The sequence below is a fragment of the Penaeus vannamei genome, chromosome 15 (assembly GCF_042767895.1).
Source record: "Penaeus vannamei isolate JL-2024 chromosome 15, ASM4276789v1, whole genome shotgun sequence".
NCBI lineage: Eukaryota > Metazoa > Arthropoda > Malacostraca > Decapoda > Penaeidae > Penaeus > Penaeus vannamei.
Window position 1 is genome coordinate 31,185,079 of NC_091563.1, and position 24,433 is coordinate 31,209,511.

The window sequence follows — 24,433 nt, forward strand, 5'->3', positions numbered from 1 at the left end:
TGGGCATTGCTCTTTCTTTGTGTAGAAGGACCTTACTGTCTCACTAGGTAGTAAACATGCTACTTAGATGGTTGAGAACTCCTGTGACAGTATTTGCATTACTGTATATGTTGATATTAAGGCAATTTTTTGGGGGGAGAAGAAATAAAACTGGCTTTACTGTATGTTGGCCATTATAAAAGCCTTTTTCATTTAACAAACCTTAAATAAATGAAAAATCATTCTGAAAAATAAACCAGAGCAAATGAAAGATTTTAAACTAATAAAGAATATTAACCTTGTATTGCTGTTAGTAATGAAAATGACATTATGATAATTATAATGCTTATAATTATACTAGTAGTATACTAGTATTGATAGCAATGGTAAAAAAAGTATTTACCTGAAAACTCATGGAAAGGAGGAATCAGGTGAGGTCACAAGGTTCACTGATTGACTTTTTGGTGGATAAGCATTTGTGGAGCCATCAATGTGTAAAAACACTTCACAAAACAGTACAACAATGACAACTGCAATTTTCTGGGAGCATTGGTTAAAAATAGTTAATTGCATTACAAACATCATAAAATCCTAAACTAAAGAGTTTTCCCTAGAAACATGTTTATTAATATAGATCCCACTCAGTATTACCACTTCAAAATTCCTGAGGTATGAAAATGAAAAAATCTCTAGTCCCTACCATCCAACCAGGTATCATCATTGGGAAGGCAACACCAGTAGCCGCATCCACCCTTTGTGTTCATGTATGAGGGTCCTCATAGCGAGCCGCCAGGCAGGTACTTGGCTCATATCAAGCTCTTCACGGTAGGTTGATTGATATGTCCAAGCCATGCCCTTCTAGGATGTCCCACGAGCCTCTTCCACCCAGGGTTGTCTCAAACAGAGACAACAAGCATGTACTGACTGAACAGGTTCTCCTAGCAGGCCTGCAAAGTCCTGGATCTTGGTCTTGATCTACGAGACCTCTAGACCCAGGGCTTTGCTTCACTACTAAATGCACCTAGAGCCACTACTAGGGTTTCCAAAGACTCAGCATAGCAACATTGTCAACAAAGTCAAGGTCATTGTGCGACAATGACTCTGGACATTAGCTCTGCAGTGTGATGACTCCATGTTTGATGCAGTCCCATTGATCCCCTTTCCCCCTTCAGAGAAGGATGACCACACCCCTCAGCAGGTCAGGGGGAATGGTACCAGACTGCCAGATGGCAGTCAGGAAGCATGCAAACCTCGCACCTTGGGTTCACTACCAGTCTTTAACAGTTCAGCTGGGATGCTGCAGACAGCCACGGATTTACCACTCTTCAGCTGCATGGAAATTGCTCACTTAACTTCAGTTACGGAGGGTGGATCCTCACTGACGGGTGGGTCTGGCAAATGAATCTCGACATTACCTGCATCCAAGTTAACTGTTAGTGGATCAACCTAGTACAACTGCTCAAAATACTCACCCCAACAGGATCTGAAGTGATCTGGCCACTTACTGAGCAGAGTGCAGTCGCTTGTGATGAGGGTATGGAGTTCAACATTCTCAAAGCTTGATAGGCAGGGTGAAGATCATTTACTAAGAAATGGCCTTTGACCTCCACTGCTAGACTCCTAATAAACTGCTCCTTGTCCCTTCTCAGCAGTGACTGGGTCCTGCGCACCAGGGAATGATGCAAACCATGATCCCCTGTCAGATGAGCCACTCTCAAGCTTCTGTGGCTTTCAGTATATCCCAAGATAAAATTCTGTCTTGCTCTTAGGCATTCACCAATTGATTCATGAATTGCATCGAGTGTTCCATGCTTGAAGGTGTCCCACAGAAGGCACACTCCCCCTCCCTCAACCTGTTCACATGAAACATTGGGAGTTTTGAAGTGGACTTGGAGGGTAGCCATGACTAATATATGATCAGTGCCATAGAACTTGGCACTCCAATACACCCTGCAGTTCTGGAGGATACTCTGAGTGGTCGATCTCCTTGGCCGTATTACCTGCATCATTGTACCACATCCAATGCTGTGGATCAGAGTGCCAGTACCAAGAGCCAATTTCTGTCAATTTCTGGGATCTTGCAAAGTCCTGGAAAGGGAGGATATTCTAGTAGCCAGCATCAGCTCCTGATCCTTAAGGGCTGACAGACATCTCATAGCCAGCTCAATCGCACATAGATATTGCATTGAAGTCACCCAGAACAATATGAATATCTCATCAAGGAGGACTGTCTGTCACATTACATTACTTTTGTGTCAAGTTCACACACATCTGTAGGAGCACGTGCAATTATCAACTGGAATAACCTCTACTACTGAGGGTTGAAGTCTGCTGGAGATGGCTATGGCTACTCCATGAAGCTGGTGACCATTGCTGTGGCCTGATCAGTAATAGGTGTAGCCACCCACACTGATTGTGCTATTGCTAGGTCTTCTCACCTCTGAGAGTGCAGCCACCTCAACTCTCAGCCACCCCAGTTCCCCTGATAGTAGTGGCAACTGATTATCCTGTTGCAAAGAGTGGACATTACAAACCTCTACCCTGATGTCCTACCTGATTTTAAGCCTTGACAGTTACTTTAGGTGGATGCCACCTCAGCCAATGGTACCCCATTTAGTGAGAGGTGGCTGGCTGCAGGTCCCATAATCCACCTGTGGGTGCCCTGTGGGCTTTGCTCCACAAGCCTCACACTAGGATGGTGGCCACTGGGATGCAGACAGTACAAGTAACCACAGGTCCCAGTGTGAGTCCCAGAGGTCGTTAACCCAGAGGGACCCACAGCCTACCTTAATTGCTGGGTGGGAGAGAAATTTTCTCTCCTTCCAGCATCAACACCTATGCAATTTGCTGCCAGTTAGGTTCTCTCGCATTAACCTCAGGGGCCAAAGGGGCAGAGTTAATACAAAGCCAGGGCTTGTCCACACACCGGTGGGCCATGACTCTGCTATCTTCATGGCCTCCTGCTGCTCCAAGAACCTAGTTCAGCTAAGACCACAAGGTATGACAAGGTCTTATTACAGTAACAGGCATACCTTGACATATACACAGCCTGTAACCATTATTCATTACTGCTGTCAGGAAATATGTAATTTATTGCAATGCAGGTTTTCTCGCAAGTAATTGCATTTTGTAAAGTTTTAATGTTACAGTAGTACTTCACTGCCTGGTAGAGCAACTGCCCCTGGCATTGTTTATGGGGTTCCTTTTGATAAGTAGGTTATTTGAGATATAGCTGTTATTTATGAAAATTTATTTATTCATAACCTATTTTTTCTATTGAAAGAAAAGAAAAAAGAAAAAGAAAAGCAAGCAACTGAATGGTCTTTTGCACAATAATACATGCTACCATATTACTAAAAATGAGACAACTTGGCTGCACACATGTAGTTTAATTTCTTTTTATTTTCTTTATTTTTTCATATGACCAAGGAATTAATTTCATTCTTTTAAACAATATTTGTGAATATAATGTGCTCTCAGCAGATAACATGAGGAATTCATATGGTATATACAGATATTCCTTCACAGTTTTGCAACACTTTTGCTTCTAGTTGACAAAATATTGAACATTCTGATTGCTGTTTCTTAAGTCCTTACTTACAAAAACTATATTTTGATATACTAGCATATATCACTTGAAAGCAGCATTTGCTCATACATCTGTGGACTTTGCGACGGCACCACCTCTCTGTGGTGATAACAAACCAAGTTCTGACGGTGTGTAATCATAAGATGTATCATAACACTGGCACCAATGGCTTGTTCCCTATCCAGCTATGGCAAATTATTATTTTAGTTTATTATTTCAACATGAATTGTATGATCATTTCCCAAGACATTTAGTAATAACTTCACCCGTAAAAATATTTCTCTGCCTTGGGACTTATTTATTTACTTTTGTCCGAGATGTGATGCCTAGGATACTTTTCTCTCATGACATCAATCAGAAGACGATTTTATTCCTTATGCTACTGATTTGGGTATGTCAGACGATGATGAGACATTCCTTATGTTGGGAATGACAGTAACGGTGAATACTACTGGGGGAAAGGTAGTCACAGTGATATGAGGAGACAAGGGAGAAAGGAGGAAGGGGAAATTAGCAAAGGCACACTATCTGTAACAAGTGGTTCTCACTTATCATCCCTGTTACATACTTCTGTGTATTTTTTTTTTTACAAGCTAATATGTCCAGTAATTACTTAAGTAATAGCATATCAGCATAGGATATGGAAACATCACACAAATATTTAATTTCTTTTTCAATAGTCTTATGTGGGGTTTGAGCATACAGCAGTGTATTAAAAAATGGAGAGCGTATAGTTTGGATACAATAATAACATATACACAACCCTACACACTGTGGGAAATAGAGTGTATACATTTGAGGGAGAGCTCAGATAAAGACAGGGTTAAATAATTTAATACTTCATATGTATATGTATATTTCTTCTGAATGAAAATTATACAGTATATCATAAGAATTTAATCCATTTACGGCATCAAATTATGGTTGAACTTAAAATTACACAATAGAAAAATATACCAAAGAAATAGTTTTATCAATTTCGATGAGAAAAGTAATTTTTTTAAAAATTGACATTTACTTGTTGCTGACATTATGTTTGTCCCCTCTTTATGTGTGACCTGATATGATGAGAGGCAACAGTGAAAAGAAATGAATTTCTTGCTTCAGAAACATTACCACTACCAAGGTTTGACCTGTATTTGATGATGAGACCTTCATCTTCTTCTCTTGGCTCAAAGAACTGCTTCAGTGGAATGAACTGTTCTACCTGCTTTGGAGTGAGACGGAAGAAGGTAAGTGCATCAGACATGTCACCCCAGAGTTCCTTACGATATTCAATAGGCCAGTACTGTTGAACGGGGATAAGGAGAAATAGTGCAAAAGTGGAGTCACCATATGACACTGCAAGAAACTGCTCTAGAAGTTCTTTATACCAACTAATGCTAGAATTAAAACCTTCTATAGTAAGCTTTGGGTCAAGCTCAGAATACCCTCCATTACGTAGCAGTTCTATTACTGTACCTTGGAGATAGGAACCTACGTCTGCATCAAGGAAAATATCACTGGCTACAAGGAACACTAGAGAGAGATGCTGCAACCATGAGCTGATGTCAGCAGATTGCAAAATACTCCTTCTTCGGTACTTGATGCCAAGGTATGCCATTTGCAAGCACCTTGTGACAGTCAAAATGTCCTCTGGGGATGACTGGTCACTTGAGAATTTCTTTGGAAGGTCATCAGTTTTTTGAGGTAAAGGTTGTATCCTCGAAGTCTTGTATACATATTTGATTGGTTCAAGTGGCCAACACTTGCCAAGAGCCAATGGTGTCTCTGTCTGATCTATTGTGATGCCATTGGTTGCAAAATGAATACCATTTCTCAAAATCTTGCTGGCCTCATATTCTCTTTTGCTGGCCAAGGTACCTACTAATTCACTGCAAATAGAAACTAAAGAACTGGATATTCTCTCTGTCAACTGCCTTGGTGACAAAATGGGTTGAACTTTTGCCGGGGAGATAAGAGGCTCATAATCATTCAGTGCTAGATTATCAACCTGTGAGCTCATCTCAGATAAATCAGATGTAAATTCTGGAGAACAGATTACATTGCTCAACAACTTTTCTATTAGGTGTTCATCACCTTTCTGAATGCAGGCCATGATGCACATTGCTGTTTCATGAAATATACTGGTTTCAGTACAGCCTTTTAAAGCTGCTAAATGCAAAAGGTTGGAAATCATATGGACCTCCACTCTTGTTAACCAATGTTCTGATAACTGCTGATGAGAACAACATACCTTTTGAAAGTATGAAGAAAGTTCAGGCAAATTCAAGAATTTGGTTCCTTGTGCATCCAGGAATGGATGGAGGGAATGAAGGATAACTAAAAGAGATGATAATGGAAGGAGTAGAGGAAATGGAGATGTAATTTGCACAACAGGTACAATTTTTCCTCCATGTGTCACACAACCAAGAGAACCAAGGTTGACTGGGTCTCGTTTTGTACCAACCTGATAGTCACAGATAAAAGATGAATGTTTAGAAAGGCTGCTCACTAAATTGCTAAAACAAGTAGAATTTAGGAAGGGAAGAATTACTTCATGATGCAATTTTTGAAGCTTTTGATTACACATCTCTCCACTGTATGAACTCTGATCTTTCCATTTCAAATAGTAGGCATCTAAGAAACTGCAGCAACTGCCCAACAGACGGAGTGCTGAGAAACTTGTTTGTCCAGATCGTTCAAGCTGAACCAGCCACTTCTTCAGACATGTCTCTATCAGCTGTGGGATATCACTGAGGTCATCCCAGGAAAGAGATGGAGGAGGCAAAACTTCTGCCTTTCCACTGGCTCCTATGACTGTCCCCTGGTTCAGCTTCATTCTACTACTGAGCAAAGATTGTGAAGCAGCCACATTCACAGCACGGGTCAGAGTATTGATCAGCTGTGCACCAACATCATAGTTGAATTTATTCTTCTCAGTCTCTTCATTGATGGGAACTTTATCTCTGTAGAACACTAATTGTTTCACAATGAGTGGATAGAAGTTAGCAATGGCTTCCTCTGCTTTTGACAGTCCATATGCCAAAAGAGTGGCCCATGTGGCATATGCTTCCTGACTGAGGGAAAGAGCTTCTTGGAGGGGTATGCCCACCTCACTGGGCTCCAGGGATACATAGGTGAGGATCCGTCCCATCACGTCATGGGTATTGACCAGGACTGCTGCCAACTGACGACCTCTTGCTGCTAAGACCTATAATATATGTAAAATTCAGTTAGAAATTTAATTTGGAATATATGCTAGTCTGCAAACAATGATACTACATAAAAGGACATGCCAAAGGAAAATTTGTAAAAAAAAAAAAGTAACAGCATTTCACTAACTGTAAAGAAATATTTTAAGATGAATGTTGAAAATTAGCTTTTACCCTTAAGAGACGAAGAGCCTGTTTGAGAGGGACCCCATATACAGATGACATTGAAGAGACATTTTCACCAGTGAGCAATGGAGACAAGTTGTGTGGGAGGAAATTGTCCAGTATCACTGACAGAAGGCGGGGAGTCTGGACCAATTTCCATGCAGCTGTGAGTGAGTGGCGGACGACTCGAGTCATGATGCCTAGTGTGTAGATTACTGTGTCTGGATTTGGCTTAACAGTCTCTAGGATGTACCTAAGAGAATGGATGAATTTTGTTAGTTTTTATTTTTCTTCATCATGCAGATTTTACTTTTTTAGTCTTCCACAACTTATACTATACATAATTCAAAGCTCAGAAATTATGAGAACTCCTTGCCTTGTGGAATGGTAAAGGTCCATATTACTTCAAAGTTAATCCCCAAATAATGTTTTTCCAAGGCAGGAAAAGAAAGAAAGAAAGAAAGAGAGGGAAAAAAAAAAAAAAAAAAAAAAAAAAAAAAAAAAAAAAAAAAGTGCCACTACAATCTCTCTTGTCCATAAATATCAATTTTTTTGGTATACAAAATAACATTTGATATGTAAGGTAACAACATTAACTACATCATGTATGTCCTAGATCAAATTAAATGTACAATATTAGTTACCTAAGTAATTATGCTTCAGAAGCAGTTCCATGATTTTTTAATAGAGCATACCAATGTTAAAATTAGACACAAAGTAAAAGGTAGAGAAAAATAAATTTAATGAGAAAAAGAGGACAAGAAAAAGATGAAGAAGAAGAAGAAAAAATCATACCTGAGCCTGATGTGGGTGTCCATCCTGATAAGAGCCCGGATAACATCAAGTTTAATCACCTCAATGTCCTTCAGTTCCTTCTCTTCTTCATCCAATTCTTTGCGAGACTAAAAATTCATACAACACAAAACACAGTTACTTTTCAAAGTATAAATATTATATATATATATATATATATATATATATATATATATATATATATATATATATATATATATATATATATATATATATATATATATAATCTTATACCAATTATCAATTTATTCTTCTCAAGAAACAATCAAAGCAATTGGTCATATATTTGAATATCGTCTTTTCTTCTAGAATATTCACCACAAACAAGGAAAGTTTTAAAGCTAATCACACAGATTCTGGTTTAAAAACTTACATTAATTCCAACCAAATCTGGAAGAAAAACCTCTACTGTATGTCTACCTTAACAAAATAGTTACTCTCTTTTTCTCTTACCTTCTCACTTGCATGGATATTACTAGACACCCCTGGTTCAAGGCCAGCAGGAGCCCAAGGCTGGGCCATGGCCAGGCAATGCTCATCTGGTTCACTGGATAAAAGGTAATAGAGGCCCCGTACAGCTTCCCCATACACATGATGTGAAGATTCATCGAGGGCGAAGCGGAGAAGGAGTACTACACCTGCCTCTACCTGAAGTGTTGTGAAAAGTGTTATAACCAGATTTTACAATATTGTTAAACATCCTAAGTCAAACAACTTATGTATCTTTGGCAAAATAATAATACAGTCTTCTGGGATTCAAAAAGGTCATTGATAATACCTAAATTTCTGTACTATATTTTTTATAAATAAAGATTACAGTTTTTCATGCAACTAAGAATTCTTTACGCAGTTATGAGGACAACAATAAAAATTACGAAGCTACCAGGATACACACTCACCATTAATTGTATAATTGGAGGATTCACAGCTGTGTCATATAGGCCTTCTTTTGCATTCCTCAGTATATTGGCCAGAGTGCGCAGGCCTATGTGTCGTTGCTGCAACACTTTAGAGCGGATAAGTATGAAGAGCTCATCAAGGGTGTATCCAGCACGTCCTGAAATAAGGAAAATGACGTTTCATGAATACTATTGATGAATAGTATTATAGTTTCATGATCACTTTTCTGATAAAATAAAAGAAAGGAAAGAAAAGAGAAAGAGAGAAAGAAAGAAAGAAAGAAAGAGAGAAAGAGAGAAAGAGAGAGAACTACTGTAATTGAATACGATGTTCCCTGTGTGTATGCCATTCCCCTGCCGTTTCACATGGACATTTGTTGAAAATTTGTTCTAAATAAAATGTAAATAATGTCATCCAAAAGATTATCCTTCTTGCACTTCAGTTTGGAACTGTGAAATAATTGTATCTAAAAGGTTATCTCATTCATAATTCACCACAAAATGTTTTAGAAATATATGAATGTGAAAGTACATAGAAATTGTCAGTACAATGATAAAATGTTACATCAAACACAGGATGGCCCAGAACCCTTAAATATGAATGGTGCTCAACTGTTTGGTCATGTTTTGAAAAACTTCAGGATAAAACAGTCATCTGAGTGCTGCAGTTGATTTCTGAAGTGGTTGGAAATGTTAGCACTTTCTCTACAAAATAGTGAAATGCCATTTGGCAATGAAGTAACATCAAATAATATGTTTTTGTCAAACAGGTTTAATATGGAAGTGTCTGGATGTGGCACTTCAAAATGTCAAATATTTTCCCTACCTGGTTCTTCTCCATGATGGTGCAATGCTTCGCGGTATGAAACATCTGCATCATAAGGCAAAATGTCACCGTCAAAGTTGAATCTTGCAACAAACCCTTCATTATTCTTTAGTGGCTTTGGCTTAGGCATATCTGTCATCCACTTGAGCTTCTCTAAATCAACCTGCAAGAAACCAAATGAGTGAGGACTAATTCTTAAAAAGACAGGCTATTGAGTGCTTTTCAGTTAAATTCATATCAAATTTCTTCATGACAATAAAATCATAATTTTGTAATGAAGTTATGAAAGAGGAGGTCCATCCCTAAGATAAAAGCAAATAGCAAAAGAATAATAAATAAGATGGGTGAAAATATAACAAATGTAAGAAGTTAAAAACTAAATAATCAAACAAATATATAAAACTCCTAAAAGCAAATGTACTTGATAAAGAGAACTTGTCATTTCCTTATGCTTTTTATTCCATTAACTTACCACATAAGCAGATATCAAAATACTACTCATATGAATTTCTGGCTTTAATCTCCAGTCATAACAGATGTATATTACCATAATCTATTATTAGAGAAAGAACTTTTATAACCTTTACTATTTGTTTCCTAATCATCCTTATTACAATTAACATTATCACTACTACTCTTGTTAAATTCTCATTATCATATGACTGTCTTCATCCCTATAACTGCTACAAAATTTTCATACATCTTAATACTGTTCTTGTACCTATGCTTAGCATTTATATGAATCAGAGAGACAGCTAGGAGTTGAAAGGGCCTCTATGTGTTTAAATATGTAAGACATTCATACACTGTTTAGGTAACCTGTCATATATAATGGATATTTTTTTGTCCCTTTTCAGCTCCAGTTAATAGATGCAATAAATCCTTTCAGAAATTTGTGAAAGATCTTTAGATATTACAGCATATTCATTCACTAACTTTATCCATGTGGATCCACTTCTTAGCTTCAGATGGGGGTATGGGGAGCTCATTCTCGTTGATAGTGGAATCATCAGGAACTGAACTTGTTGATGTTCCCTCGGTCTCCATCTCCACATCCTCCGAAAACCTCACTTTCCGCAATTCCTCTCCCTTGTATGCACTGCTTGGAGGTGTGGGAGATGCAAGTGGCTTTGTTCTTGCTTTTCCTGAAGCTTCACAGTCCATGGGTTCACTTTCTGTTTGCTGCAACTTCAACATTTCCTTTTTCTTTCTCAATGATTGTAAGAAGTTTAGCTCCTTAGGGCCTAAGCTGGCCATCAGTTCCTGCTGAGCTTTTAGGCGCTCATCATGTGACATGCTAGCAATTTTGTTGATGTTTTCATTGTGAATCTTCTGTGCTTCTGAGATATCTCCTTGAATGATGTAACTTTGCTGTCCTGTTGAAAATGAAAATAGCAAATAATATAATAATAATAATTATAATAAAACTTTTAAATTCTTACTTGTTAAAGCTCTACCCTTGATAAACAAAATATCCACTCCTTTAACTTTAAAGTTTCTAGTAAATGAGTATTTTACAAAAATAAACTTCTACTTTAATAAGCAAAATACTAGAATATTAAGAGTATGCAGCCACCCCCTCCCCTCAAAAGAAGATGAAGAAGATGAGAGTAATAACTACATCATAATGACCTTACCCAGCGCAGAAATTCTTGGATCTTCCACGTTTGAAGATGAAACTACAGGGCTAGCTGAAGGGGACGCTCCTGCCTCTTGATTGCCTTGCTTCTTTATGGCACCTTTTCCCTCCAATTCCTGCATGTAGAGGGACTTCTTTCTGGATCCAGTGAGGAGATTTGGGTCTGAAGAAAGGGTTCCATGTTTCTATAGAAGAGAAAGAATATAAGTAGCTTGATCTCATTTCAAAAAGTGCTCATTAATCAGCTGACACCTGGAGAGCATGTATATATGCTCTTTCCACTCTGCTTTAATTAAATTTTTTATATACAGATTGCTCCTGAAGTGCTGAGTCATCGGATAGTATGCTACAATGTCCACTTTTACCTGGTTACCTTATTCCTTAAATTTCCAGGTAAAAGGGGTTTTATATACATCACTATTATTATTGCTAATAATGCTACAATAATGATAAATAAAAAACAGTAACAGAAAAAAAAAATGTGTGGTCGGGTAGCTCTAATATCTGATTCCTTGGTGACAAAGCACTTGAAAAGCTATTTCTGTGTAAACTAAGCTCAAAAACAAAACTACAATGAACAATACATGTATCTGGCACCAACTGGTTAAAAATAATCTTGTAGTATGAAATGATTTCCAAGATTGTACATGATTTACTTATATACATTAGGTAAAAGGAATTTTTAATCTATTCCAAATTTCTACTACTAAACAATCACATACACCTTGAAGCAAGGTCGAAAAACTGAACCCAATGAAAGCAAATATAAATGGCACAAGAGAAACAGCTTAACCAATACTCTGATGGTACATTCTTCATTCAATATATACCAATAAATGTTTTTACAGCATGTTAGGAGAAAAGCATTTATTGTACATAGGTAATCATAATACTTTAATACTTGCATACAACATTTACTAGAACATAGGTAATCATAACACAGTAAAGCAACACTTCATCTTACTTACTAAGTTTGAAAGCTGGTGTGCTTTTGGGAAGCCATGGGGATTTGCTTCTGGTTTCCAGTCCTCAAGACTTACATTAGGGGGTACAACTCTCTCCACAATGCGGCCCAAAACTGCAACTCTCTCCTCTCTTGATGCTGCAGAGTAAAGACAGGGAAATATTGATCCGTCAGAATATCTATAAGCTTTTTTATATCCAAGGGAGAGAGGGAGAGGGAAAGAGTGAGAGAGGGAAACAGAGAGGGAGGGGGGGAGAGAGAGGGAGGGAGGGAGAGGGAAAGAGTGAGAGAGAGAGGGAGGGAGGGAGGGAGGGAGGGAGGGAGAGAGAGGGAGGGGGGAGAGAGAAGGGGAGGAGGAGAGAAAGATAAGGGGAGGGGAGAGAGAGGGGGAGGGGAGAGAGAGAGAGGGGGAGGGAGAGAGAGAGAAGGGGAAGGAGGGAGGGAGAGAGGGGGAGGGAGGGAAGGAGAGAGGGGGAGGGAGGGAGAGAGATAAGTATAGGGAGGGAGAAAGAGAGCGAGAGAGGGAGAGGGAGAGGGAGAGTGAGTGAGAGAGAGGGAGAGGGAGAGAGAGAGAGGGGGGGGAGGGGGAGAGAGATAGTGGAGAAAATGGGAAAATGAGGCACATGGAAAAAGTATAAAAATCCTCAAGTTAAAAATTTGGTCTCCTTGACAATATTTTTGCCTGCCTACCTGCTTCTTTCAGGACAGTGTTGTCGACTATTCCCTCCTTTTTCTTCTTGTTGGCACGCTCCCTTGCAAACTTGGACTGTGGTTTTTGTGGTTCTTGAAAGAAAAATTGGAAAAGGACATTTGATATATGTAGGACTTACAGACAACTGCTCTATAATTTAAAATAGATCATGAAGACACACACACACACACACACATGCACCCACATGCACCAATCCACACATATGTATGCACACAAACACAAGATTATGAATATACATCATCATCATATTCATAATAATCAAGAAAATAAATAAATGAAATAAATAAATGGAAAAAAAAAAAAAATAAACAAAGAAATCAATGGCTCTCACTGACAACATTCCATACCAGTCTTTTTTTCATCCTCCTCCTCAGTTTTTCTTTTATTGACAGATACTACTGTAGCCGCAGGACGGGAGTTTGCACGGGCTAAAAATTCTTCTTCTTGGCGCAGGAGATCCTCATCCGTTTCTCCCCTTTTGGGACGCTGGATCATCTTGCCTTCCTAGATCAGCAAGATAAAACTAGACACATTAGGCGTATGTATGGGTTACTGTTATACAATTTGAACTGAAGTATAACATATATATGTGTGTGTATATATGTGTGTGTGTGTGTGTGTGTGTGTGTGTGTGTGTGTGTGTGTGTGTGTGTGTGTGTGTGTGACACTTTCATTCAATCACTTACTTACTTTTACTAACTCACTCACACAAACACACACATGTACACACACTCTCACACTCTCACACACACTCACACTCACACTCACACACACACATTCCCTCTCTCACAGATTTTAGAATTAAAAATCTATTTCCATATTTCAAAAAAATAATGATAAAAACCTCTCATTTTAGAGGGTACTTCATTTCATTGGCAATTAATATTTAAATGAACTTAATTATCATAAATATAAATTAGTATTTAAAAATCAAAATCTTGATATTTAAACCCCTATCCTTTCTTAAACCAGTGGCTCAAGATGGTAAAAATATATGGTATGTGTACTGGAATTTTAGATTATCAGCTGTGGGCCTATCAGTATTGAGATTACAATTATTAGTCTACCAATCGACTGTTTATGCTTTTCCTTGATTTCTGGAAAGATTTTTTTTTTCATCCTTCTATTATTTCTATTCCTGTTATTATTCTATTACCCTTATAATAAACATATCAGAATGATAATAATGGTACAAATATCCAATATAATACAAAAAATATTTTTTTCTGTAAATTCAAGGAATTGGGAAATCATGGGCAGTGTTCATGAAGGTCATACTTCAAAATCATTCTTTGGCAGAAAAAAAAGAAAAAGAAAAAAAGTAAATAAAATAAAATAAAATAAGAGAAGAATAAAAAAATCTGATTTTGTCTGTGACTCCTCACAAAAATGTGCTTACCATCTGACATCTGCTTATACGTCGGCTGAAATTTAAGACAGGTCTAGGGTTGTCCCATATACAGAATTGTCTTTAAATTGTCCTTAAGTGATGCCAAAAACAATACAATAATTTCATCCTATCATTACAATGCATTATTATTATTACAAGGTCTTTTAAGATGTAAATATTAGTACCAGTTAAGTGTTAACTTCAAAATGTGGCAAGAGAGTGAGTCAAAGACAAAACTGTTAGGGACAGTCTTTAAAATGAGTCACAGATAAACTTTATGACAATCTTAAGTCATAAACTATTTTTAGGACAATCTTTAAATTTGTTAAAGAAAATTCTATGACCTGTAATCAATACTGCCCTAGACTTTTTGGTATCTGAGTACTTGTAGAGCCGTCCATGTGCAACAAAATTTACAGAAAACTTCAGTAATCAGTACCTAAACCTGGAGCAAAGAGGTTAAGATAAACCTTATGGTAAAATTACAATTTTCAACTAAACTTACTAACAGCATACTTTAAAAAATACACGGAATTGAGTTGAATAAATAAGAGGAAACAAAAAATCTCTGTGTGACATTGACTTATAAGAAGTATCACTAATAGCTGTCATGACAATGGCACAGTTCAAAAGATTGCCATGGCCTTCCCACCTTTGATACTGTGGCAAAGCCAAACAAACACTTACAGTATTATTGGAAATGACACGTAACACCAAAACTGAAAAATCTGAAATTGCAACATGATCAAATGTAACTTTCTCAGACACTTTCTTTCTATAGCATCTTCTTTGCAAACTGATAATTAGGGTAGAAAAGGGGACATAAAGCTCAATTTTTCCAGGTGCTCCACGATACTTATTTTCCCAGCAGCCAGAGAAAATGACATGAAATGAAGGAGGCAACAAAATAATCAGATAGAATTGAAGCAGATGATGTAAGCAAGGGAAATCAATGGGAACTGTGCATGGCCGTGACATAACCAGACACTAGCGACCAGTCTATTAGAGCCAAAAAGATCTGTAATAGATAATTATGTGACCATGCAATGGGAAGCCAGTTGAAATTCAATTGATTATTTTGGCTAGGGTGCATAAGATGTGCTGTTTCACCTTTAATATACAAACTGTGTTGATATTAATGAAAATTTAAGCATCTTTACATTGATATTTTAACCTGGCTTCTTATTTGAAGATAAATACCAAAAAAAATCTTTAAGCTCTACCTTGCTGGAAGATATGGGGTAGAGATTTTCTGAACTTACCAAAGTAAAGGTGGTGTCACACTAGCACAATTTCCGTTGTTCTTAGACGTTTCCGTGTTTTTTTTCTCACTACCGCTTGTATTTTGGGTGAATGCGATAAATTCCAGTCAAACCATAATTATCGTTTTCGCTTGCAAGTTTCCGTCATCTTTTTCGTTCAAATGATAAGCTATAATAGATAATTGTTATAGTAATGTAAAAAAAAAAAAAAAAAAAAAGTATTTATAATATAAAATGATTCAAACAGACAGTCTAAACTGTACATAATATTTTAAAATTAGGAAAATTCCCTCTTGTATTTGATAAAAACAGATACAAGTTTGTAACTAGCTGCTCGCCTGTTTGTTTACATTTGTCCCTGTCAGATGACTAGAAGAGAGTAGCGAGAATACGCCCTTATTTAACCTTATACATTCGTTGTTTCGCATTAAATCGTCGCCACATAGCCAGAATAACATCCATCATCGCCAGAGCCTGTGCGGGGGTTGAAACCATCTTTCTGTGTTTAGAATTTTGGTCGGACTGCCAAAATGACCACGATTTCCGTGGTGCCAGCGGAAAAGTAATGTGGAAAAAGTGCTAGTGTGACACGGCCTTAAGTGTTACCAATAGCGCACCATACGAATTACAAATAACTGTGAAATTAATCTGCTGATCTGTGTAAGCTATTCTTATCTTATTCAAATTTGCTGATTTCTACTGGCCATTCTCTTTGGAAATTTTTCCACTGTTTAGGATGATTACCTAATGGTAAACCAGGTATTTCTACACAAAAGCTCAGTGTTGGTGAAAAGAATAGCTTTTGCAATGGCCTCTGCACCTGTCGCCACTCTGCAAAAGGCCAACATACTCTACTATACCTATATCTATATATAAACAATTAAACAAAAGATGCTTTATAATCAATCTTTGTGAAATTCATAATTTTTATAAGATATCTATTCCTCCTTTACCGGGAGTTTCATACACGACAACCTATTATTATCTTGGCAAAAATTACATGAAACAAGATATCGTCAGCAGTGAAATCCGCTCATCAATGCAAATTCACATTTAAAAACCCAATAACGACAAAATAATTACCTTTATCTACTTTAATGACTGTAGTATGATCACACAATTGTCACAAACGTAACCTATCCACACGCTTGTTGTGGGTCGCTTACAACAGTATTATGACATGTGCTTTTCGACTGTTCTCGCGAATGAATTGGTGTTTTTTTCATTCGTCTGTCTATAGAAAAATAGATGATTAAAGGGTAGTTATTTACTCTATCGCTGGAGTTGATGGCATTCGTGTGACTTTGGTGATGTAGATGTTAAGATATGACGTAATTTTTTCTTGAAGCCAGGAGTAAGATATTGTGTAATATAAACTGTTATAAATTTCTTACTTTTGGATATAGTTAATATATTTGAATAGTGTTCCAGAAAAGCTTTACGATATTTTGTGAATAATTGCATTAAAAAATCGATTTAGTCACTGAAACACTTTTAGTCATTATGGCCATAGCCCCAATGCCCCCCATACCCCCCTTTCTGTCCATTACTTTGTTTTACTTTCCTTCCACCTCTCTCATTCTCTCTCACTCTGTTTTGATAGAGACAGAGGAAAGTAGATTGATAAACAGACCCGCAGATATACAGATAGATTGATAAACAAGAGGTATAGTGTGATATGTATAGATGGATACATGGAGAGAGAGAGAGAGAGAGAGAGAGAGAGAGAGAGAGAGAGAGAGAGAGAGAGAGAGAGAGAGAGAGAGAGAGAGAGAGAGAGAGAGAGAGAGAGAGAGAGAGAGAGAGAGAGAGAGAGAGGGGGGGGGGGGGGAATACATTGTAGTCATATCATATGGACGCCCGTGGTAAAACATCAGTATGCCGCTTGTCCGTCCCAAGACTCCTCACTTTTAATACCTTTTTTATGTAAATAATTATTCTGTCATATAAATACTGATTTAAACCCCGATCCATCATGCATCAGAGACGCTAAAGTGGCGTCCAGACCAAAATACAATGTTGTGCAATACAGAACTAGTTACTCAAGAAATCGAAAAATGTCTCGCATCTCTTGCGAGACATGGTTTCAATACCAGCCTCCAGACCAAAATAATGTTGCTCAACAATCCCACAACAAAGTATCTGAATTAAAAGGAAAATTATATATGTATGTATGTATATATATATTATATATATATATATATATATATATATATATATATATATATATATATATATATATATATATATATATATATATATATATATAAAATACACACACACACACACACACACACACACACACATATATATATATATATATATATATATATATATATATATATATATATATATATATATATATATATATCGTTCCGAGATATGATTTTGCATGTCTGTGTGTTTCACCGGCTCCCTCGTCTATCTCCACTCACCTTATCAGCATCCAGCCACACCTGTGGGAACTTACAACCACTCCCTTAACAGACACTAGTAAAATAGATGCAACCCATCTGTCATAATAGGAAACACGATGCATGTTGCGGGGAACACGACTCGTCATCACTGGTCAGTCGTCTGCTGACTTGTGCCGGTTTGTGAGGTTGTGAATAGTATGAGATATTACACAAATTACATGTGCCGTGGAATTTATGGATTCTGCATTGTGCTGACACGTGAAATCACATTATACTGCAGACTAGTCACGACATCAATAAGGCGTTGCACTAGCAGGAGAGAGGTAAAAGCCTGATAAAATAGAAAGTAAGGGATGCATTGACTTACATAGCTTATAATTAATATATAAAAATATATATTAGAATCATAAAGAAATAAAAAGATCGTTGCCTATCACACACCTGTCCTGACTTATTCAACTTTGTGCCACCAGAAGCCCCGTATTTTATTTTGAAAGTAATCGGTACATGATGCCAATAAGCAATTAATTTTGAATTGATGTGCCCTCAGTTTATTCAGTCACTGTATTTATACCGTTTTTACTATTAAATGGTGCAGCTGCCATGGAACTTGTGACCATATACAATTCTCATTTTCTCAAACTCCAATATAACATAGGAAATCATATGGTCATAGACACCATTAAGTAGTTCTTGTGGCAGAATAAAGTCAGAGCATGTTAACTGTGTCATCTACTTCTTGACATAACATAAGATGTAATTTGAAACTACAAATACGAAGCTCCTAACGACATTAAGCTATGTGTCATGGCAGCTGTTTGCCTGGTTACTCTTTTTCTGACAACCCTTGGCTGTGACTCAGTACAGGTAAGTGATGAATTACTAATATTTTTTTTCTGACAGAATTAAGCTATGTGAGTGATTGTTCGTGTTTTGCTCCCAAGCCTTCAGTTAATGTAGACTATATTTTTCCAGGTTCAAAGTATGGAGAACAGAAAAGATTAGATTAATTGAGGTATTACATTTCACTCTCAGTTTGTGGGATAAGTGCAGCTTGGTCTGGACGTTCGGCAATGCGTTAGAGTTGCCCAAGCGTCGCGCAGCAGTCGCTGGACAAAGTTGCTGTGTTTCGTGCTGCTCAGTTGTTGAGCAACTATATCACGACAGTACAAAGACGCTGTTGTGCAACTGTTTAGATGCAATGTATCTTGGTCTGGACTAAGCTTGAAACAGACAGGCAGGTTATATAAACAGCCAGAAAAATAGGCCGACAAACAAATAGAAGGACAGGCAGATAAGCGATTGGCAGAGACAGACATAAAAGCAAATGATTGATTAAAACACAGATAACTTTCCTCTGTTTTTGTTGCGACAATCAATATATTGAACCAAACAAAAGTAAACAATGAGAGCGAGAGAGAGAGAGAGAGAGAGAGAGAGAGAGAGAGAGAGAGAGAGAGAGAGAGAGAGAGAGAGAGAGAGAGAGAGAGAGAGAGAGTAATTTTCTATATTACGTCCGCATAACCGATATCGACGATTTTGGTATCGTTGGATTCCTCTCACTCTATACAATGCAAATATGTAGGTTTTATTGCGCGGAAACCCCCCCGTTAGCGACAAACTTGGCCCCGATAGCGGGGGCGACGATGTCGGAGCGGCGGACGTAATATATAAAATTACCCTAATAATATAACCTCACAGTGAAAATAATCATGGTTATTCACATGACTTTCCATTGCAGGGGGCTGCGCCCCCTGCGACCCCCCCTGGGGGGGCTACCGCCCCCAACCCCCGCCGAGGAAACAAAACCTCCACCACGTATTCACGGCAGGATAGAGCGCACACAAACTAGATGCGGAGCCGATAACCTACAATAACCTAGGATTTTTAAGGTACTAACCTGATTGATTAATGCCGCTAATTAGTAGGGAGGGTGCACCTTTGCCGCAGAATGTTAAGGAGGCAGGGTGCGTCCGGCAGGAGGTCCTAGGCCGGAGGATACAGCTTTCTCCCGACGGAGGAGGCCGTGGCGGAAGCATATTTCTAGCATTTTTCCTGGTTAGTTGCAATTTCAAGCAGAAAATCCGTCTCCGAATACGAGAACCTTCCACACTCGGCCATCGCGACGGTTATTTCGGTTAGGAATACGGATGTCGTTATTCCAGAGCACGGGAAACTCGACCTTGAAGCCATCGGTGTAACATCGAAAAAGGCGCAACACCCGCCTACGAGGGTGGGCCACCCTGTTCATCCTGATTATACTACAATCGTCTCTATATACAATGCTGACTATGCCAAGGTTAATATGCTGATTCAGCGGGAATTTTACGAGGTAATTGTAATATTACGCCCGCCGCTCCGACATCGATGATGATTGTGTAACGCCCTAGCCTGCCGGGAATACGTGGTGGAGGTTTTGTTTCCTCGGCGGGGGTTGGGGGGCGGCAGCCCCCCCCCCCCCAGGGGGGTCGCAGGAGGCGCAGCCCCCTGCAATGGAAAGTTATGTGAATAACCATGGTTATTTTCACTGTGCGTTATATTATTAATGCTATTTAACCCCGCATTTTCCCTGGAACCTTCCATGCCCTCCCCTGCTATCGGGGCCAAGTTTGTCGCTAACGGGGGGTTTCCGCACAATAAAAACTATATATTTGCAATGGGGAGAGTGACAGAAATCCAACGATACCAAAATCGTCGATATCGGTTATACGGACGTAATATAGAAAATTACCGTTTCGGTTTATGTGTTGAACCATCTTGCGGCCGTGTACCTAGAATACTGCATACATTCATCTTGACCAGTATGAGCTAAACTAAGGTGGCGAAGCTGGAGACGCGCGCATATGCTATATTTGCACCATTAACATTCTGTCTCACATTAATTTCACATACATACATACATATTGTTACTGTCCCACTGGGTTCGGTGAGCAGCCTTTGACGAGTGTTTTGGCACTCAGGGCATTGAATGAAGTTGGCGGGGTGAAGGACACACAGGTAGCAATCCACGGTTTATTGGCGTGCCACAAAGTTTATTTACAGGAACTTCTCTCCAAGGAAAGACGGTCACCTCACATACACACGCACAGCTTAATCACCTTAATTCCGTCTATGTGTCCTCCTAAGATAGAGCAGCACAATCGAGAGCGCAGCAACCGTCACGGACCGTCCTCGCTCTACCAGATCTCTTCTCGAACAGCCCGCCACTCCCCTCTCGGAGCCAATCACGACGCCGGATTCTCGTCCCGCCTTGCAGGCAGCCAATCACGCAACGGCGCGTTTTTGGCGAGCTTTTCGGCGAGCATACACTTATTTTGGCGGGCTTTTTCATCGCCACGAACACAAACGCACTTACATTATTAAAGTACATTTTTTGTAAGAATATATATATATATATATATATATATATATATATATATATATATATATATATATATATGTGTGTGTGTGTGTGTGTGTGTGTGTGTGTGTGTGTGTGTGTGTGTGTGTGTGTATGTGTGTGCGTGTGTGTTTGTTTGTGTGTATGTGTTTGTGTGCGTGCGTATGTGTGTGTGTGCGTGTGTATTTGTGTGCGTGTGTGTGCGTGTGTATTTGTATGCGTGTGTGTGTGTGTATTTGTGTGTGTGTGTATTTGTGTATGTGTGTGTGTGTATCTGTGTGTATGTGTGTGTGTGTGTATGTGTGTATGTGTGTGTTCGTGTGTGTGTTTGTGTTTGTGTGTATGTGTGTTCGTGTGAGCACATGTACACACTCATATATGATTTCCCCTACAAAGATATTTTTAGTTATAATTATTTTATTAAATAGAAAAAAAAGATAACGCGTTTCATAACAATGATCGTTTTGCTTTAACATTTCAAGTTTAAAGGTTGAAAATTCCATAAGTGGAACCTTTTATTTACTTTCGACGTATTTTCTTGCTAGGCTCTTCGAACTAATATCCTCTGATATCCCTTTATTCTTGCATCTGGGAGATCACAAGGATGCTTCTTTTTACTGACCCACTAATTTTGAAATACTGATTAAAGAATAAAGAAATACTCGTTGTTTGAAAAGTGGGTTATCTTCCAATAAAAGAATCTGTTCTTCATTATTTACGTCGAGTGTGTCCAATTTAATTTCTGAGTAGATGGGACATATCAAAGGCAGTACAAAGATCGTTTTAAAATTTCGATTTCACTCTTTTCTGTTAATTACTCAAAATTCAGAATTTTTAAAGGAAAAAAAATGGATTGTAACCTGTGGCAAATTTACAAGATGTATGTTCCACTATATTTCTTACGTCCTATCTGCCTTTGTTTTCATAAATATTGCAATTTCCGCTTCCAGTTCTTAGAATTAAACAACAGTATCAGAAGATATCTTAATGATGTGCTTCCCCCTATTATAAGATTCCGTAGTTTGCATACTGCAGCTCAAGCATCTTTTCTCTCTTTTCGAATCTTTTTAATGTATTTCTAAAAAATATTTTCGATGAAATGTAGATGTTCTGCGTAAGTAATAATCGGGAATTTTTTGAAGGCGATAGTAAATAATATTCGCAGGGCGCTTGGTCGAAGTATGTCAGGGTGCTCTGAGAAAAAGGTAAAGAAGGCTGGAAAATAGGAATAGGAAAAAACAGAAAGAAAAGAATGAGAACAAGAGGAAGAAGGAACAAAAGGCAAACAGGAAATGAATAGATGAATAAAAAGAAGCAGACGAAAAACCTTAAAAAGGAAGTGAAGCTGACGACGAAAAGACGAAGACGAAGAAAACGGAAAAGGCTGAGGAAACGACGACGGAGACGAGGTGAAGAAAACGACAACAACAACGAGCATTACAAAGAGCTTCAATGGAGGTAGAGGGACAGGAAAAAAGAATAAAAACGAAAAAAATAAAACGGGCAAATGAAAACGAAAAGAAGAAAACGGGCAAATGAAAACGAAAGTATTTCTAAGAGGGCTTGTGTTCTATAATCCACTTAATCATTTCTAGGAAGTGGTTACTGGATACCTAATGAAAATTAGTAATTTCAGTTTATATGCACTTGGATTCTGATGTTATTGTTGGTTTGTGCGTTTTGGTTTCTTTCTTAGAGATTCGATTTCTCCAAAAAAAAAAAAAAAAAACGTAATTTGCATTCCCTCCGTTGTATTCCTCTGAAGCCATTACGACAAATTCTTAAGTACGGAAAAGGAAACAACTACTTTGATATAAAGCTACCTACTAACGTTAGAAGAACTACAGTATAAACGCAAATTCTCACCATGATCAATTACATTTTACAGCATCTTTCCTTTCGTATTAGTCCTCCAAATATTCAGTTAAAGATGTATAGTCATACGATATAACCATATACAGCCATACAATATAACAACGTAAGCAATATCATAACAATATAAAATAAAATATAAACAAGCATAAAATATAAGAATATAAACAATATAAACTTAAACAAGAACGCAATATACTGTAGGACAAGAGAAAACACTAAGTAGCTTTACAGGATTGTAATTTGAGAAAATGGATACAGGAATATGTGTCCTTAATACGTAAGGACTTTAAACAATACACGATATTTTGTAATTACTCTTACAAAAAATTAAGAAGAAAAATACAGTGAAATATCATTAATACAATATTTTCACATGAGGAAGGAAGACATCAATGCTATTGCCAAACCACAAGCAATGAATTTACTCGGGAGCTGACAGGCAGTGCTTACTATAATTTATTTTAATTGTCTTTCCCGAGGCTGAAGTTTTCCTACAATTCAGTAAAGATTTTTTTGGCCTTAATAGCTGAATTTAGCCGTGGTGTAACAATTTATAGGATTTATTAAGTATTTAGGAGAATGGACACACAATCTAAAACGTTTGATATCAATTTTGATAGAAAATTGGATATTATTTTATATTACAAGAAGCCTATTGAAATAAAACAAGTACATTTATATTTAATTGAATATGAATAAAAGTAGGTATGATCAGTACCTAGGCATATACGATTAAATACTTAGGTTGTTGGGACGTTTAAATACATTCTTTATCAGTCTAGTCTTAGAAAATAATAAACAGTTCAGAATTACACGCACATATCAATTCAAATCGCAATTATCTATTTTTCTTCATTCAGATGGACGGATATAGTAATAATCATCAAACATGTTTACAAAATAAGTCACAATTATTTGATATCACAGAGCAGCGCCACGCCTCTGAGAGTCCAGTGGGAAGGAGGGAAGTCCATGGTCTCCAAGTCTATTGATCCTATGTAAGTGGCATCAGTGCGTTGTGGTTTCCTGTATATGGGGCATTCATAGAGGTTCGGATCCTTTCCGCTCGTGGTATTAACGGCGTATAAGTAGATCACTGGCATTGGTTCGTACAGTACCTGCAATGGAGAAAGTAAGGAAAGGAGACACTAGATATAATTTTGTACATGCCTAGTCATAAAAAAGTTGACTTCACCTTAAATGTAAATACTAACTAATTCTAAGAAATGAGAAAATAGAAGGTAGTTGGGGAAGGAAACACTAAAATACATATACATATGCACATCAAAGTTAAAATAAAACACGGGAAATTAAAGTAGAATCAATCAAC

At 37.8% G+C, this 24,433-nt stretch overlaps 2 protein-coding genes across 4 annotated transcripts in view; both read right to left on the bottom strand.

The window, feature by feature from the left end:
- Positions 1-4,224: 4,224 nt before the first annotated feature.
- On the bottom strand, positions 4,225-21,037 carry LOC113813221 (RNA polymerase II-associated protein 1). 3 transcript variants are annotated; one of them, XM_027365192.2, is made up of 12 exons: positions 20,948-21,037; positions 13,128-13,284; positions 12,759-12,851; positions 12,073-12,206; positions 11,103-11,289; positions 10,402-10,841; positions 9,466-9,628; positions 8,640-8,797; positions 8,194-8,388; positions 7,723-7,829; positions 6,937-7,180; positions 4,225-6,761 (listed from the first exon to the last, which is right to left on the bottom strand). In XM_027365192.2, exons 2-12 carry the CDS (start codon positions 13,273-13,275, stop codon positions 4,599-4,601), a joined length of 4,032 nt encoding a protein of 1,343 aa, XP_027220993.2. In that variant the 5' UTR covers positions 13,276-13,284; positions 20,948-21,037; the 3' UTR covers positions 4,225-4,598. The 3 variants fall into 3 exon arrangements, with proteins under 3 accessions (XP_027220993.2, XP_027220984.2, XP_069986744.1); XM_027365183.2 differs by lacking the exon at positions 20,948-21,037 and adding an exon at positions 16,516-16,654; XM_070130643.1 differs by lacking the exon at positions 20,948-21,037 and adding an exon at positions 15,433-15,544.
- Positions 21,038-23,323: 2,286 nt separating this feature from the next.
- Positions 23,324-24,433, bottom strand: part of Dhc1 (Dynein heavy chain 1) — a 79,977-nt gene continuing 78,867 nt past the window's right edge. Inside the window, exon 86 of the mRNA XM_027365012.2 lies at positions 23,324-24,221. Coding sequence (XP_027220813.2) covers positions 24,015-24,221 — 207 coding nt within the window. The 3' untranslated portion in view covers positions 23,324-24,014. The remainder of the gene's footprint in view (positions 24,222-24,433) is intronic.

What these genes read in the sequence shown, in the direction of transcription:
- LOC113813221 (XM_027365192.2), bottom strand. Translation starts at nt 13,275, where the DNA reads ATGATCCAGCGTCCCAAAAGGGGAGAAACGGATGAGGATCTCCTGCGC. An exon ending in CCATCATGGAGAAGAACCAG is followed by an intron (nt 8,798 to 9,465) that starts GTAGGGAAAATA and finishes TCCTTATTTCAG; the next exon opens with GACGTGCTGGATACACCCTT. An exon ending in AGGCTCTTCGTCTCTTAAGG is followed by an intron (nt 6,762 to 6,936) that starts GTAAAAGCTAAT and finishes CATATATTATAG; the next exon opens with GTCTTAGCAGCAAGAGGTCG.